At 36.7% G+C, this 18,989-nt stretch overlaps 1 protein-coding gene across 2 annotated transcripts in view; it reads right to left on the bottom strand.

Annotated features, from left to right (window-relative positions):
* The window catches only part of ACVR2A (activin A receptor type 2A), a 71,603-nt gene that overhangs the window by 16,285 nt on the left and 36,329 nt on the right, over positions 1-18,989 (bottom strand). The window contains exons 2-5 of one of the 2 annotated variants that reach the window (XM_076343136.1): positions 17,015-17,222; positions 14,588-14,697; positions 13,037-13,191; positions 3,161-3,184 (exon numbers count right to left, since the gene is read on the bottom strand). In XM_076343136.1, the coding sequence (XP_076199251.1) occupies positions 3,161-3,184; positions 13,037-13,191; positions 14,588-14,697; positions 17,015-17,222 (497 nt within the window). The remainder of the gene's footprint in view (positions 1-3,160; positions 3,185-13,036; positions 13,192-14,587; positions 14,698-17,014; positions 17,223-18,989) is intronic. The other variant, XM_076343137.1, reaches the window with a different exon arrangement.

The raw sequence follows: 18,989 nt of genomic DNA, 5'->3' as shown, positions 1-18,989 counted from the left end.
GGCTAAAACAACTCCCTTTCCTTTCCATACCCTCCACCCAAAAAAATCTGTCGGTATTTAGAAGCACACTATGTGAATTTTTTCTTACTACTTAAAAATACTTCTCAAAGATTTGATGAAAAAAATTACAGCATCTATCACATGAGAGAAGGCAATAATTCCTCAGTAAAAAGTGGCCAGCGAAAACTGGTGCGTCTTACTTTCACGTTAGACTGCGATACTTTTCATATACCTGAATTTCAGACGTCCTAGAAAATCCTGGCATTTCAAAATATTTTCCCCACTACCTTATGTAGCAACCTCCTGTGGTTCCCTGCACATTTCCCTTTTGTGTTGAAACATTTTTATGAAGTCAAAACTTCCGGCGTTCTTATGAAGAAGCAACACACCCACACACACAAATCAAAACACATCTTATTTAAAATGGAAAGTATAATTGCCTTCTGTTAGCATAACTAAAAAGAATAGTTTTCCAGGTTTTTTCTGATTTTTTTTTTCCCCTAAACAACTTTGTTAAAAATTGACTTTGTTAAAAATCACCAGGCGTTTACTCTAAAACTACAGGTACTATTTTTATACAGAAACATTCTTTGACAACATTTTCAACTTGCTCTACTTCTAAGCAAAAATGTTTAACGTGCCACAGGCATAATTATTTTTGTATGGCTTTTAAAAATCATCTCTGTGGCGCCAAGGATGATGATACAATGTGAGTAAAGATATAATGTGGATATATTAGTCTAACAGCTTGCTACAGCTGTCAGAAGATAAGGGCCCAATTTCCCATTACCGAGCTTTCCCTGTCCCTTCCCTTGGACTGATTCTGGTACTCGTTTGACCACACAGCAAGTCACAGCATTATGCTATATTGCCAGAAAGCTTTTATTTATTTATTTTAAAAATCAGGTTAGTTTTCTGATAGTTTAGCGAATTGAATCAGTTTGCAACAAGGTCCAGGTTAACGCAAAAAGCACAGCAAGGCAGAGGGAAGCAGGGCTCTCTTTTGGGAGCGGCGCGCCACTGGGCCGTGTAACTTCATCCCAAGTATTCCAACTTCTCCTAGACATGCTCTGTCCTAACCCTGGGGCAGTTAGCAAAGGCAGCAGGAACACTCCTGCTGCACAATGATCTGTCAGATAAAAAGCAGAAGCAGCTATGTCAGCAAGATGTACTTGAACTGACTGGGTCATACAATGTGTAATACTCAGACAACTAAGCTTTACTCTTCCTACAGCTCAAAGGCATTGATCCATTAACACCGTAAGTTCAGGTTGTATGGCGATCTCTAAATCACGGCCATCTAGTTATGTTGCACACTGTAAAGTTTTCCAATCTCCAACAGGGCTTTTTGGTTCAGATTTTTATAGCTGGGAGCAGCAGTCAGCTGTCAGGTAGTGCACACTAGTCATACCAGAATAAGAACAGAGGGAAAAATATTCATTAAAGAATGGTAACTTCCAGAAATAGGTTTCCCTAAGCGTCTTCAAGAATGGTTCTCAAGTTCAGAGAGAAGCAGCTTAACAAACATGAAACTACAAATCCATTAAAAATATGACCAACTGAACAGATTGTTTAAAGACCTGCCCCACCACAGTCCAACAGCACTTGAGTTTATCTCCAGTCACATCTCATGTGGCAAGTGAATCAGGTGATTCATCATGTACAACAAAGGGAAAAAAAGACCAATTATCCAAACAGGGTTGTACATAGACGCATTTCTCTCTCCTGACTCCAAAATATGAACAAGTTCTCAAACTTCCAGTGCACATGCAAGTTTTCCTTGTTAAATGGTGCAATATTTCCCCTTGGTTACCTTTATTCTACAGCTTATATTGTGAATATGGTTGACAACTTCTCACTGAAAGAGTCTGATTGCTATCTTGGTTGTGTCCTCCCTTTCTAATTTGGGACTGGTTCATTTTCAAACAGTTTATCTGTAAAGTTAAGATCCAAATACAGTAAAAGGAGTCAGAATTCTTAAATTTTGTAATTATTCTAAAATTAACTCTATGATTTGTATTAAACTAGATTTTTTTTTTTAAATGGCGACCATTTTTCCTCTTTTTCACCCCACAAAATGCTCTATTTTAATTGTACATTGTAAACACATTCCCCAAAGTAATATAAACAAAGTAGTTACTTGTTGGCAGGATACTTTGGCTTCTTCCCGAACTGAAATTATGTCATTTGAAGCAAAACAGTAATACAAGTAGAAGGAACTCTAATAACTCTTTACAGATGCAAGATATTCAGGAAAATATTTAAATAGCACCATTCTATTTTCTTCTAAATTACATTTACAAGGCATTTCAGCTATTAATTAGAGACCTATAGAGACAACAGAAATTGAGCATTCATATTACAACTTCAATCTTGACTTTTTTCAATATTCAATTTAAAAGCCTAGCAATAATGACCAAGTTTTTGAATTAACAGTTTTCAGTTACTTGTAGTTTCACATGAAGTATCACTAGTTTAATACAAGTAAAAATGACTTCTGGCTGGGGGGGTGTGGGGTGTGTGCGGAGGGGGGGGAGGACCAAAGTAGATACTTAATAGTGAAAGAATATTTTTCTTCAGGTAATCTATTTCTCTGAGCTCCTGAATCACACTAAAACCCACCACATCACCCAGAATCACAACATGAAGACCACACACCTCAAACAATTACAGGCAGTTCACAGGTGAGAGATGACAACAGATACCCAAAGACAGGACAGAAGTGGGCAGGACATGCCGTTTACTTCCAGGGCAACCCACTACAGTGAGACCCGCAGACCCTGCCGGCTTGACTGCTCCCACAGCCAGAGACTGAGGCGACCAGCAAATGCTGTACCAGCGGAGCCCTTACCACTGCTCACAGGATGCAGCACGAGGGTGGAAGTGACACAACCGAGCTAGTCTGTAGATGAAGAACCACAAACTGACTATGCCTGGTGTATTTCAAGTTAAATGACCACAGGGATTGATAATGACAACCTGAGAAATTATAGCAAATTCTAAGAAAGCTATGAACAGCAGACTAAATCTGTATTTTTAAACCACGCATGCTTACAAATTTCTTGTCCAAAATACTGAACAAATGTAATTCATACCAAAACAACTTCTTACATGTCCACAGAAAGTTCCATAACCATGAACAAACATCAATGCATCTTACCTCAATCATTATATGAAAGGCGTGCTTGTAGAGAGGGGAAAAAACACAGGCAGAAGAAATTACTATTTATACCAAGAATGGGATGAAAAAACAGCTTATAAGAAAAGAGACAAAATCAATTGTTTGTGAATTAACAACAAAAATATTAATGGGGATAGCAATACTTTCTTGTACTAATAACAGATCATTTAAAATAAAAAAATCCATCATTGGTAGTTAGCGAAGAAAAATGGGCAAAAAGAAGATTATTATACAGACCATCACCTGAATTGATCTTATTATTAAAACCAGAATTGTCCATTATAGGTGTATAACCAGTCATGCTACTACAAAACAGTAAACACATGCAGAAGATTAAACATACAAACACAAGTTATGCAAACATTTCTTGTTATGCTCACAACTGTACAGTAGAGGGCAGCGTTGTATTTTTTTTAAAATTCACTGTAATTAGTAGCTAGCTGTGGAAAATGAAAACTTAATGTCTAAGTTACAGCTAAACCTTATAAACAAGTAGCTCATCATATATTATGTCTATATTACTAAATTTAATCAATAAATCTGGCATGCTAGAGGCGTGACTAGAACAAGTGAACTTGAAAACACTATATCCAGCATATATAAAGGGAGATTACAATATTAAAGATTCTTTCAAAACAAATCACATGAGTTTACAGACTGTGGAATGAAATCCATTATAAAAACCTAAGTCCCAGAGCACTGTTACTGAAACTTAAAACACATTTTAATGACACACGCTTGTTTGTGCTACTTTCATCTCTTTTTTTATTGAACAATCTCATTGCCACTCAAGCAGAGAAGCGCCGAGACACCTTCGTTCCTCCTCCTGTACTTTTGCCTCAGCCAGTTTCTTTGTCCTTTATAATTTGTCCAGATAGATGTTGCAAGAGCATGAAATTCAAACACTTGAAGTATTCAACCGCCACGTAACAGCAATCATCCTTTTCTTCGCCCTTTGTCTTTACATTCTTAGGATGCTATAGAGCGCAAGGCCAACAAGAGGCTTTTCTCTGCACTTGAAAACTGCCTAGCATACACTTAGCATTATCTAAATAATTAATAATAGAAGGGCTGAAGTATTTCTTGAAGGCTAGATTAGTTGGGAGTCAGGTTTATAAATACTGTAGAAGAACTTGCTGCCACTGACAGAGCACTGAAGAACACTGGAGCCCAACGTGACCACTCCTGCTCCTCTCGCCGTTGGTCAGCAGACCACCAGAGATGAGGGTAACACCCACCCCAAGAGTCTGAAGCAGATTCTTGCAGGACCCGTACAGCCTGCAAATGTTTTGGGGCACCTCATAAGGAAAAAAAAAACAAAACTACACTACCTTAAACAGTTTTTCAGAGTAGCTGATCATCTTTACCTTCAACTCTCTGTGAGCTGGTGGTTCGAGTAGAATGACAGCTATTCCACGTATACTTGGAAAAACTACAAGTAAGATTCTGCAGCACAAGCTCCACAAACCATGAAGCACAGTTACTGAAAGGAGTTCCTCCTCCAAGCCCCCCATATTCCTTTGCCAGAAACAGCAGCCAAGCAAAATAAAAGTATTACTCAATCTGTGAATCTGATAGGGAACGGCTACTGAACAGAGTAATAAATATCTCTCTGTACTCATATTTCTACTAACTCAAGTAGTCAAAGAACAGACAGTAACTGTTAAAAAAAAAAATCAAAAAGCACTGCTTGTATGAAAGAGTTATTCAACAAACGTCTTTCCTGGGGCTGTAAAAAAATTATTAGTCATTTTTTCAGGCCTATTTGCTATTAAAATTCTCCAACTCCTGAGAATTATGTAAATTCCTCAGAAATAAGGAAAAAGATACACGAGTCCAACCTTCTTGCTCTTACCATAATGAGAAACTGCAAGCATGAAACTCTGAGAAGAGTCCTCTCCCATGCCTCTCACTACTCTCTTAAGCTTCCCCCAAACACTAATAAATTAGACAAGTATGAAAATTTTCAGAGAGAGAGATATTTATGCACATCATAGACCTTCTGATTTTAAACTCATTGTATCTCCCTTCAGACTACAGATCACCACCTCAGACTTTTCATTAGAAATGCAAGTATCACCAGTTTAAGCAGTATCAGGCTATTACACAAATGGAAATATGTGCTTTCTTATTTCAGGAATTAATACAACTCAAATAAAAATTGGGAGCAATTAACACCCATCCCCCAAATAGCTATCATCTATACAAATGTATATAAACACACTAACTTCCTATTTATACTGCCTGAAAACTACTTCTAAAGGTTTTATCAGGGATTAGGGAAATGATTGGGATATTTGTAACCAATTAGACCAAAAAAACCCAAGCAGTGTGGTCTCTTCCAAAATTTGGGCTATCCACAACCATATTCTGAACTCCAAACATGTCACAAAATCTTTATAAACATGGTGTTCAAAATAAATGCAAATTATTGTATTACAAATTTATTGTGCCAATTCCTTCATTTGTTCCTAACTAGTGTCCTAAGTATGACATCTGCGTATTCACCCACAGTCCCTCAATCTCTTCGGAGAACGTTAAGGTAAAACGAATTCCTTTTGCATACCTTGTGAATTGTGTAATTCTTACTCATTTAGTGATGTAAAAGACGACCGGAAAGACATCAATCTAAAACATTCAGGAGAGCATATCTGAGGATATGCAGCAAACTGGACTTTATTATGGAAAATTATTAAAAAGCTCCTGAGGATAGAGTACCTGATTGCAGACTCCGAGATCAGTATTTCAGCCTTCCTATGATTGTTCCAAAGCACTAAGACTATAATCTAAATGTGGTCTTGATAATGTAGATTATTTTGAGTATTACTGTTTACAATGAGCGAACAACAGTTCTTTAAGGTAAATTAAATACAGTGCTATAAAAGCCTTCAGTGCCTTGTCAGTTGTTAAATGCGTATATGCCAAGTCAACATTTATGAGACTAAGACACAAAGTACATCCAGCCTTATCAGACGGACACGCATCTTCTTGCGCCAGCCTCTCAGACCCACTCTGTACAGGCCTACTCCTAAAACTAAACCAACTTTTTAATAAGCCAGGAATAAGCTATAGCATTGAAAGCATTTATAAGACAATGCTCTGCTTGAATCAATGCAAAAGCACAAAGTAACTTGAAGTTCACTGTAGAAATACATTTGAATTTTTTTTTTTTATTTTAATTGTACTTTAACTATAAAGTTCCCTTTAAGCTGCCATTCAGGATAAGATGCCAAAGTCTGGATTTGTATTTTCTTACCTCTTGAAGATTTAAAAAAAAAAAAAAATACAGCTACATTTATGGTTTATTTAAATGGAGAAAGCTCATTCTGAAAGTAAATTGAGAATTCAGGAAAATACTTTTAAAAAGAATTTTTTTAAAAAAGCTATCAAGATTTAGAACCAAAGTTTTGGACATCTGGTTGTAAACTGAGCATTGAAAAAGCATGCATCACTATGTACTTGGTTTTCAGTTATCTGTCATACAAATTCTTCCCTCTGTTAAAGATTTTAAGGAACTACTTGTATTGTAATAGCCCACGAATTCTTAAAAAAAAAAGACAGTTACAAGCTATTGACCTCCTACACATTAAGGACTCCTTATGTATAAAAACTTTCCTACTACCTTCTCACAGTATCCCTGTATTTGTGGGTTTGGTTCCCCCCCCCCCCCTTTAAACAACCATATCACAGTTGTGCCTCACAGTACCACAATCAGGATAGCACCAGATCTTTCTCCTGTGTCATTCCAGCTATTTATTGGAATCAGTTACAGAAGAAATTCTTATTAGTCCTGAAGATATGAAATGCAGTACTAGAGAATGTGAAATCATGCACACATCTAGCAGTCCAAATCTTGAGATCACTCAGCTATTCCTTTTTAATACCAACATTGCCATTCATTATATGTTAATCATTCATTAACCACTGATACGTACCCAACCTTAACTCCTTCCTAGCTAGCCACAAACTCTAACTCAGCCTATCTTTTTTTTTTTTAATTCTTCCTTTTTCTGAGTTCCAGCTTTTCTTCGTTGATCAATGTCTTTTCCCATTTCGTATAAGCAGCTGGCTTTTCCTCCGTATATTTTTCAAGTAGCTATTAATCTTCTTAGGTTTGGAATAAATCCTCATAAAAACACCTCTCCCTTTCTTATTCTTAATTTTTCAAGTGTTATAATGTTTCTATTAAAATATCTATAACAAGAAAAACAAAGGTGGCTGGAAGACAAAAATGGAAAAAACCTCAACACTTGATTTAATTTCTTCATTCTTCTTCAGCAGCCAACTGTAATTTTCTTACTGTGGCAAAGGGATAAAGATTACCCCAGGAATTGCAGGTGCACCAGTGTGCTGGTTTTGGCTGGGGTAGAGTTAACTTTCTTCCCATTAGCTAGTACGGGGCTCTGTTTTGGGTTTGTGCTGGAAACAGTGTTGATAACACAGGGGTGGTTTCATTATTGCTGAGCAGTGCTGACACACAGCCAAGGCCTTTTCTGCCTCTCATCCCACCCCACCAGCGAGCAGGCTGGGGGGGCACAAGAAGTTGGGAGGGGACACGGCCAGGACAGCTGACCCCAACCGACCCAAGGGATATCCCACACCATATGGCGTCATGCTCAGTATATAAAGCTGGGGGAAGAAGAAGGAAGGGGGGATGTTTGGAGTGATGGCGTTTGTCTTCCCAAGTCACCGTTACGCATGATGGAGCCCTGCTGTCCTGGAGATGGCTGAACACCTGCCTGCCGATGGGAAGGAGTGAATGAATTCCTTGTTTTGCTTTGCTTGCGTGCGTGGCTTTTGCTTTCCCTATTAAACTGTTTTTATCTCAATCCACGAGTTTTCTCACTTTTACCCTTCTGATTCTCTCCCCCATCCCACCAGGGGGGAGTGGGCAAGCGGCTGGGTGGTGCTTAGTTGCTGGCTGGGGTTAAACCACAACAGTCCTTTTTGGTGCCCAATGTGGCGCTCGAGACTATTTCATGTGCTAAAAGTTAATTTAGAGAATAAAACCAACAAATGAAAATCCTTTTCAATGCCAACCATAAAAATTTTCCCATTACTAACTACTTTTTGAAAACAAACTATTCAAGTTACACACACACACACACACTCAAACTCCTTGGCACAGGTCTGGTGGCCTAGACCAGATGTCTGTGGTCAAAAACTGCAGCAAAGAGCAGTGCTTGTTTTATTATATGTTCTTTTCCTGTTAGTTTCCAACACAGAATTTTTCCACTGCTACACATGCAGTCCGACCTGCAGTCAGTATCTCAGAATGTGTCTTGCATCTGCTAGAGATTTTCCTCCTTCATCATTATTCACTTCACATTATGTGATACTGTTTTCAATTCTAATTTCTCACAGCTGAAACTGAAATATCAAAACCATGACATAGCTACAAAGATCTATTCATACTTGGGTGTCTTCAGGAAAAGAGACACTGAACAAAGACTATCAGGGTATAGTAGTGAAGGGAGCTATACCAAAACTGCCATCAACCAAAATCACAGTATTTTTTTTATGCTCAAAAAACCCACAACTTTTGAGACCAGAGGGATAAGATCAGTATCTCTATATTTGATACATGTGCTTCAATTCTTAATTCTTGGCTCACGTAGCACATGACTTTGAAGACAACGGATGTTCTCCATATATATAGGACCAGTGCGGTTCATCCATATGGGGTAGAAAACAAACAACCCAAAAAATGAAGCACATAAAAGATTATTGTGCTCAATACAGGGAATACTGGGTGAAAAGCTTAAAGGAAGTGATATACAGGAGGTTAAAAGCAGAAGATGTAGTTGTATTTTTCAACTATGTAATCCTCCTCTCTGAGAAAAGAAAGAAAAGGTAATTCCTAGCAACTAAGCTTGCTTTTATGGACACTAATAGACAGGATCTGTCCATTGTGAGTTTTTAAATTTCTGGTAACACCAAACAGGCCTAGATCAGGGCTTTCTTGTGCTTAGCGATTAAAAATATGAAGCATTTTTGACCCAAGTAATTTCAAACATTTTGAAAGAAAGCACAGAAATAGGTTATGAAGACATTATGTGAATCTGTAAAGCTTTTTTCCAACCCTCTCAACATATGACTCTTATTTTTAAAAACAACACAAACCAAAAAAAAAAAGCAACTCTGTGATCCAGTAAGATATTTGTAACTTGGGCACTCAACAAAAAGTACAAGAGGTTAATCTCTCTTTGCACGGTATGGATGTAAAATGTTGGGAGCCACAGCTCTGTGAACTGATAAAAAACAAAAGTGTTACTTGTGTCAGTTATGCTATAAAATAGGTTATGGTTCTATCTATCAGATGACAGAGTGGTAACACCACAGTTGTAATTAGCATTGACTGACAACTCTGGCCCAAGCTCAACAGATGTAAAAAATAAATGAGCATAACATATCAACTCCTTGCCATCCGCATTTGTATTTCTACCATGAATATTAGTAGGACGCGGTGGGGAAAACTAATCTACACCTAATTTTAGAGTGAAAGCCTTTGTCCACAAAGACAGTACTGTTTCATTTTCAGTGTACCTGGTGTTCATGAGTGAAAATCAACCAGGTGAGAGTAACTCTTTCTATATAAAAATACACAGATTCAAATATTTAAAATACTAATCCATTTTTTGGTAAATTTGATCAGACATATGAATATATTTTTTGCTGCATGATCAAATCAAATATAAATAAGAAAATGAAATAGTTCTTTCAAACCTTTTTACATACACACATATCTATTTAGCAAACTTACATTTGTTAAAAACTCATTTAGGAATTTAAAGAGTGACACATTTTATGAAATTTGACAGTCAGCTTTAACTAGATAGCACCCCACACAATAAAGTGAGGCATACAGTTAACAGCACAAACAAGAGACGAAGAAGTACATAAGCCAAGACTAATGGCAGCGGCACCTCGGAGCACACAGCTCTGCATGGCTGTCCCGGACACACGCCTCGGGACCCGCTGAGCACTTCTGACTCGGATACCGATAAGGAGCGTCTCAGCAGTTACCTACTCTAGTAACCCCCTTGACCTCTCTACCCAAATAGCTGAAAGAAAGCAAGAATGAAACATGTGAGGAGCAAACAAAAATATTTACTGCTTTCCAATCTTAAACCAGACATATAAACTAATTCTACTATGTGAAATTTTAAAATAATTATCTGTACGTTCAAAGGGAACATAAAGTTAATCCACATAGCCATAAACTGAGCTCAGTTTGTATAGGAACTGCCTGCCTGATACATGCATGTACCATTAAACAATTTTACTTTCAAAAGAAAATGAAGTTGTTTGCATTCTCAGATGTTTGTCCTTTATATTTCATTACAGGTTCAAAAATTTCTTCTGGCATATTTCTTCCTTTTTTTAAAATACTCCAAACAATACCTTTCCCTTTTGCCCTCTGATTTTTTTTTTTTTATTTACTTATCCCTTCTTCTCCTCTTTCTTCCAAAACTTCTCATTCTTCAGTGTTTCCTCATTTTTATCTTTTGCTTATTCCTCATCTATTGTTTCACTTCTACTGAAAGAAAGGTTCAGTACGCCCTAGTACTAATCTAAGTACTCCCATCACCTTCCGGGAATAAACCGAGTCAAATGAGAGAACCTTTATCTGCATCTCATACAGAAATCCCTGTTTTCTAGTGAGTATCTGCTATACATCTGATCTATACATTCTACCATTTGCTACAGAAAGACTTGGAAAGGAATCCATTCACCTACAAACTCAACTCATGCCCTAATTATTAAATATAATATTAATATTTAATATATTAATTGCATAAATATTTAAATGTTTGTTTCGTGGTTATAAAATTACTAATACTTTTCCCTCTCTTCCTGCTTCCTCTGCCTCCTGTTCAAATCAGCTCTGATCAAATTTGAAGTGGGAAATACTGCTCTGCTGCGTATGGGAGAATATTTATACATTCTATTTCCATAATAATTTCATTTAGTTTTTCAGGCAGAAGTAGCTTTTCCTGACTTTCCACATCAAACCTTAATGCCTATTCACCACAAGATAAGAAAATGTTATTACACCATAACTAGCTCAAGCACCAACATATACTTATCCCAACAGATACAATCTGAGCACTAACAAAACAGGTTATTACCCTATTTATTAAAAACTTATGACGTGTCCACTCCTGTACCAAACACAAACCATGCAAGAAAAGAACTGCAATAAAAAGAAGGAAGAATATAAAAATTCAGGTTCTTAATATCTTGTACATATTTAACATTTGCTTGCTTTTCTATCACTTTATCCATTACTTAATTTCTTTAAGTCTACAAGAGAAATTACATGCTCAAATTATTCACACAACTAGCAGTTATGAATTTGATCTTACAGTGAAGACTACTAGGTTGATGTAAAGTCCCAAATACATAAAAATTGAGATGGATGAAATAATTATGTTAACAGATTGCCTGAAGTTTGAGGATCTGCAATACTTTCTGCAAGGACAGGAAACATACTTTTTTCCTCTAAATTATGTTCTTTTTCATTTGGCAAGAACATATGCCCACTGCCTCCCCACAAATTTTTCTTATCTATTACTACAAAACTGAAACCAAAACAATTTTATTTATCAACCACAGGCAATACTTCTTCCCAGAACACCCTGGAGTCAAGCAGTAACACTGAAAATATCACCAAAGCTGGCAGTACAGTGCAAATACACATAAATCCTTTTAAAATGCAATCCTACCAAAAATAACACAAGTGTTTTAATTTTATTCAATCATAAATAGCATCATCGTATCATCATTGTATGAGAGGCAATGCATTCTGAGTGGGTCACTGCACTGAGTTAGGAAGCTTAAGTTCAGTTCCTACTGCAAAAACCCAAGTGTTGTGGGACCCTGAGCAAGTCGTTTCTCTCTCCATTTCCACTACCACATTTTGTTCATCTTTCCTACTTCGGTCGGAAGAGTTTGCTGTCTTAACTCTTTTCATAAAGGCCTTCTAATCGCAACTGAATCTCTAGACATAACTGAAGGAAGAGGAATTCTAGTACTAATACTAATTACACCTACAGAATCAGCTGAGCCTGACAGCAGCAGGAACTATGCACATGCAGCCAAAAAAAGGTTTGCTTTGATGCAACACAGCCAGTTTACGTTTCAGATTTGGAGACCACAATCTCATAATATTTTCTAAGCAAAACACAAACACTGCTAAAACTGAAACATTTTAAGACAAAACACAAAAGACAAACAAGTAAGAGGAAAAAGACGACACGAATCGCAGTAAGGCCAAGAGCTGAGCTAAGCCCTGGAACTATGCTCCAACTGAAGATTTTCTTTACATTCCCTTTAACTGATACCTGTATCCCAGTTCCATGCTTTTTTAAAGATAGCTAAGCTTCTACTAGTTACCGTTTTCTATTCACTGCAAATTGCCATTATGAATTAGCGTCTCTCCTTCATTTTTGTTTTAAGCTAAGCTCAACTGCAAGTACCTGAGTGCAGCTGTACGCAGCTTTCAGACAAACAGTCCTTTTAACTACGTGGGAGTACAAACTTCCTACAGCACTCCAGCATCCCTGCCATCTCAAGTTTTGTGTTTAGTTTTTCTCCTCCAAAACACACAGATGTGTAAAAACATTAAGTAGTTGCTCATACATTCATCAAATACCAATTAATTAAAGGAGATAAGGCTATTTAAGTAAAGCTTAATTTTCTGTTTTTGCAGCTAGCAAGCATTAGCACCTCTAAACCAGGAAAGTAACAGAAGACTTCAGCCATTGACAGATGCACACCCCCTTCTCTCCTCTCCTCTTCAAAAAATGGTTTTACCATTCAAAAAACCAAAATCATAATGCAGCGACTTACTTGGGTTGGAACGAGTACTGGAGGATACGCTAGCTTGTGATGTCTGTACATCCAAAATGAAAAGAGCACAATCACTGCAATTCCCATTATAGGCACCAACGAATAAAGCAAGGTATTGAACAGAGGTGGCTTAGGTGTAACAGGATTGGAAGTTGCTGGGGAAAAAAAAAGGACACAGCTTCTAAGAAACAAAAATCATCCAGTGCTTGAAGTGTCTAGCATCCCAATTTTCTAAAAATTCTTGCAATCAGCACAACAGGCTAACAATACTTGATTAAATAGCGTACTCTAATATAAACAGACACATATTTAAAAAGGCAGCATTTTGGAAAGCGCAGAAATAACTTAGATCCCCACATTTACACATCAGCACATCTAACTTTTTTGTGCTTCTGAGTTCTGCCTATCTACAGTGCGTAAGAGGTGTTTGTATTCTAAAAAGATTGCAAGAATGCTGTCACCTAATGAATGAAAAAAGAATCAATACAGAGGTTTAGTCTTTGGAGTGTATACAATAAGATGTCATTAATAAGTCGAACAGGCCAGAAATAATCTGCCAACATTTCTGTGCACTGTTGATTTGCTGAAAGTAAAAACTCTCTAGCTGAAGACGCTTCCACAGGACTCCAGAAAGGCTCCAGAGAAGCCCTACTTCTGAGGCAGCTGGTGCAGGGGCAGCCACAGACCCCCTGGGGCAAAAGAGGTTTCATGGGAGTGAAGAAGAATGTCAATTATTGCCTTAGCAGTATCACCGACAAAAATGACAAGAATATCTTTTGGGTCAACAAAGGCTATTTTAATCTCATAGAAAATGTTATTTAATTTCATAAACAACTTCCTCTGGCTATTTGGTACACAAGACATTTGCTGTTTTCAGTTCAGTTATTAACATTATTCAGTTTTCCAACAAAGATTAGATTCTTGACTGGAAGATATGCAAGAATAATCAAATAATCTTTTAGTTATTGCTTTTTAAAACAGTTATTTGTTAAGTCTGGTTATCTGATTTTCTTTGTAACCTGGGAGGAAATTCTTTTCCCCTTTTTAAAGGTTACTGTGTCAGTTTACAGAGAAACTCAAAGGTCCAATTACTTTAAAGAAATAGTGAGAGCATTGTTTCAAGAAGAGGCGCGTTCATAGGCTGGTACATGCATATAAGGATGATATGGCTTTTAGCCCAATGATTTATAGACACTTACAGAAGTTTAACTACACAATTAAGGTAAGATTTGACAGTAACTTCTGTATCTTAAAACAGCCAATTATTTCAGATTATCCTTCCTTTCTTACCCTTAGAAAAGAGCTGGAGTATCTTTTATCAATTTAAATTACTTCTAGTACAGAGACCTTTCAAAATTGAAGAAATGAACTGGCAATTTTCTAGGCTCTTTATGTGAACACACACAGCACTATCATCTGGGAATCAGAAACCTCTGGCAGGAAAAACTGACCGCAACATTTTGAAAAGTCTTATCTCCTGAACATGCACAATACTAAATATTTCTGAACTCTGCTAAGCAGTTCCTTCATAAATGTGTTAGACTAACTTACGTTGCGTGACCTCCATTTCTGGAAAATAGAAAAAACGTTCATTACACATGTTGCCTTCACAACAACAGAAAAACACTTCAGGGCTGTCTTTCTTCTCTATGCAATCATTCCTATAAAAGATAATAATAATTAAAAAAAAAGCTTATTAAGGTTTTGTTGTTGTTGTTCAAGAGAAAAACATACGCTCATATTTAAAGCGAGGTTCATTAAATCATCCAGGATAACATACTACCCAAATTAAGAGTTGACTCTGAAGAAACAAATTAAAAAGTTTTGTTCATTATTTTATATTGCAATGAAATACCATTAATAATAAAACTGAACAGCACATTTTTGCTATTTTTGAGACAAAGTTAAAGAAAACCACCAACAGGATGCATTTCAAAGCTGACAAAAATACCGAAGAACAGTTCACGATCTAGATTTAAACAGGACAAACAAATGATCAAATGGCTAGTGTTTAACCATAAACTCACAGTACAGGGTTGCATGGGTTGGAGATAAGTGGGAAGGAGAATTTTTAAATTTTATTGTATTTTTAGGAAAAAAGATAAAATTTCTGCAATTTCCCCTGCTTACATTATGGTCATGGACAGGGCTTATTTCACTCAATGAATTAACCGCAGGAAAGGAGTTCTATTAACAAATAAGCTGAAACTATTCAAGTCAGGAAAGAAAAAAAAAAAAGGAGTCATGCAGGAGACAACATGACAGCAGAAAGAGAAGAATTTGAAGGTTCTGCAGAAATAGTTGAGGATTTTAAATACAGCTGAAGATTGTCAAAGGAGTTTTGGGTTTATCTTCAAAAATGAGGTTATTTTATAGAACTAGCTATTACAATTACACTGTACTGTAACTTCCATAAACCATTTATTCTTTGGTGTTCTCAATCTGCTGTTGTTTGTGGAGTTCATCACACTAACTCCCTGTTTAGTAAACCACTCTTCACTCCCAGAGATAAGATTTTGTTTAATGGATATTTTAGTCAAACACGGCAGCGTGCATTCTTACGACAAGTTACAGTTAATGAGGTCTTAGAGCCAGACAAACTTTTACTCAGTTTTCAACTATTTCCTTAATATCCTTCCTGCATTTTACTTCTTTTTCCAATTTCTTCTCTTTGGCTCAAGGGAGAATTTAATACCAATTTTTTTAGACTGTTCAAAGATACATGTGTAACTAGAGGGATAACAGTGCTATAGAACCCAATTCTATTTCCAAATTGAAAAATTTTATTTCCGTCCTAGAAGTTTAACATTTAGCAGAAATAAACTTAGTTCAGAAATTGTAAATACCCCCACTTCTCCTGCAAAGCTACAACTAAGAACGGATAAAAAAAAACAACAAAAAACAAAACAACAACAAAACCCCAAAGTACTTTCCCATCCTGAGTGACTTACAGTTACTAGGTACTAGTAGCAACAAATAAGATTTCTTTAAAAACATCCTTCGCCTTCTAGCATAGCCGAATTTCAATCGTGCTGTGCAAGCAAGCTTGCAGATGCTTTGCTGCTTCTCTGAGATCAGAACTACTGTTCAACTTAGCTTTAAACTGTCATTTAGTGTGTGGGGAAACTTTATTTGGTAGAAGTGACTATAATGATTTCTTCTACTCATTCAATATTTAAGAAACACAAAAGGAAAATTTTCTAAAACACTTAAAAATAATTTCTAAATACATTTTAATGAACATCTATTATGCATTTATTTTCTTAATTCTCTCTTTTCCAAACAATAACTGTTTTGGCCAAATAAAACTTAGCACAGTACTTCAAAGAACTGTAATACCATTTCTTAAGAGAGTCATGATCTTTATTCAGCCAATATCTAACAAAACCCAAGTCCTGCTGTTACTGCTCACGGGTACTTGCTAGACCATCTGTTATAAAAAAAATGACTGGAATTTTAGAACATTTGATGTTTCTTAGAGCTGCCACTGAGGTGAGCTTTTTAATACATCGGCAAAGTACTTCCACGTTTAATTAAAGCGCAGACACAATGTGCTGACTTTCCTACTCCAAAGACTGTGGAAAAGTGAACTATGGAATTTTGCATTCTGGTTTCAACAACTATATTTGCATTGTTTGTCAATAACAAGTCATTAGAAAATATATTATTAATGGCCTAAAAAAGAATAAATTAAACACCTGGGTTTTATTATATAGTAAGTAAATAAGAGAAGGTAAAACATGCTATTCTGCAAACAAGACAAAGTACTTAGATGAAGTCAGGTCCCTAAATACAGGTATGCGAGCAAAAAAAAAAAAGCATGTGTATGCATGTCTAAAAACAAGGTAACTATTCATAGACTACTGTATTATCATTTGTCTCGAGTACTGTTTGCAAAGGGGAGGTTGTGTAAGTTACGGACAGGCAGAATAGTTTAAAATTACAAATAAATTTAAAATTTACAGGAAACTCACTCACCTGTCATAACAATTGATGTCATCTAGCCAGCAACCTTGCTTCACAATTTCAATTGATCCAGAAATATTCTTCCATGTAGCAAAACAGTGTCGTCTTTTATCTTTATCACCATAACAAGGTTCAATACCACTGCGATTTGTTTTATCTTTTTCCCAATTAGCATTGTAGTAGATACACTCTTGTGTTTCTGATCTGCCAAGTATGGCACCTTTTAGGAATGAAAAGTAAATCACAATTAAACGGCATTCTGAAGGAGGAGACATATGAACTGTCAAAACCAGGATGTACTAAAATATCATACACCACTTGCATCAATATACCCTCTCCCCTCCTTTTTTTTTTTTTAAATAAAGAAAGAAAACATTTAAAGTTCACAAGCATTCCAAGTAAGTGTTGAAACATAAAACAAAGATCTTCTGTTAAGTCAAACAGTGACTTGGATAACAAAGATTTGAAGAAATAAAGAACAAGTTATGGTAATACTTTTCCCTGAATAGCAATAGCAGAGAAAATTTAAAATACTGAACAGTAAAGATTTAGTTATAATATTAGGCAAACAAGAAGTTTTAGCTAGTAGAATTAGCTAGTAGAATTTACCAAAAGGCATTTTTGTCTCACGTTGTTACTCGTGCCAAAAAAGCAGTTTGTACATGTTAGAAACCTAAACCCAACTAATAAATTGAGTTTTAAACCATCAACATCTTTTCCCGCAGCTTTCATCTGCGACATAGCTTCTTAACACAAAGCACTGAAGTATAAGACACGCTATGCTACAAGAGTGTATTTTATGTCATTCTGATTTGCCAAGTGAGCAACTGGAATTGAGACCAATAGATGTGAGGCAACAGTTCCTAGTCTTCAAGGGCAGCGCTGGTTTTTTGCTGTGTGGTCCCACACAGTCAATCAGCTGCAACATCGAAGACCTCAGGTCTTTGTCATAACTCAATAACCAAGTGCTTCCACTCTCAGAAGGCCCAGGGGCACACCTCCCCTTCCCACAGTGGGTGCCCAACATACGCAGTGGGATCAGCCACAATGGCTGATGTGCAGGCTTCAGGCAATAAAAGCCAAGTGGTGTTTGGAGGCCAAAGCACTGATGCAGTCTGTATTAAACGTGCTGGTGGACCGTAACGGACTAGTAGACTGGCTTAAGCTATCCCAATAGCATGTGATTTTTTTTTTTTTGGTCATCCCAATGTTCTTAAAAATAAGAGTTTCTGAACTTTTGACTTTGTGTCTTTTAAATAACAAATGTAATTGATTCATCAATGCCTACTGACAACCTACAGCAAAAAACCAGCAAATATTAAGACTGAGACACCTCTAAGTGGAGCTAACTTCATAGTTTTAATGTGATATAAACGACCAATCTGGTTTCTGCAAAGGTAAAGCGTTGTTAGGATGCAAAACCATTAACAAAATACTGGAAGTAAGTAATAACTGGCTTTTACTTCTGTTTTTATCTTGTCAAATACTGCCCAAGAGCATGTCATTAATCTTCATCATTTAACATGTATTAAAAACATGGAAAAACAAGAGGGGGAGAAAGAAGAGCTAAAGAGTCAGAGGACTCGCTTCAAAACTGAGGAAGGGTCAGGAGGATGACAAAACACGTTTATGTTGCCTGTGCACCCATCTGATATTTTCAAGAGAGACAGGTACATTAGACATCATGCTGAAGATCAGATTTAAACCGGAAAGGTCTTCCACAGCAGTCCGTTTCATACGTATTTATTTGTATCACTCATTACCTCCTTTATTCATGTGTATTCACAGTAATTTTGATACACTAGCTATTGCCTTGTAGCCATACCCATACTTCTCATTCTCCTACACCAGGGTATAACAAGCAGAGCAGCTATAACCCTGACTTCTTTTCTGGGATGAAATCTTTGTCACCCAGGCACTCTACCCAACAGCAGTAGGAGGTGGGAGTCAGGGGTGACTGGTACACTGGTAGAGGCTTCCATCACAT

This window comes from Aptenodytes patagonicus, chromosome 6 (genome assembly GCF_965638725.1).
Source record: "Aptenodytes patagonicus chromosome 6, bAptPat1.pri.cur, whole genome shotgun sequence".
NCBI lineage: Eukaryota > Metazoa > Chordata > Aves > Sphenisciformes > Spheniscidae > Aptenodytes > Aptenodytes patagonicus.
The sequence above is the reverse complement of the archived record's forward strand: the minus strand, read 5'-3'. Positions and strand labels throughout refer to the sequence as shown.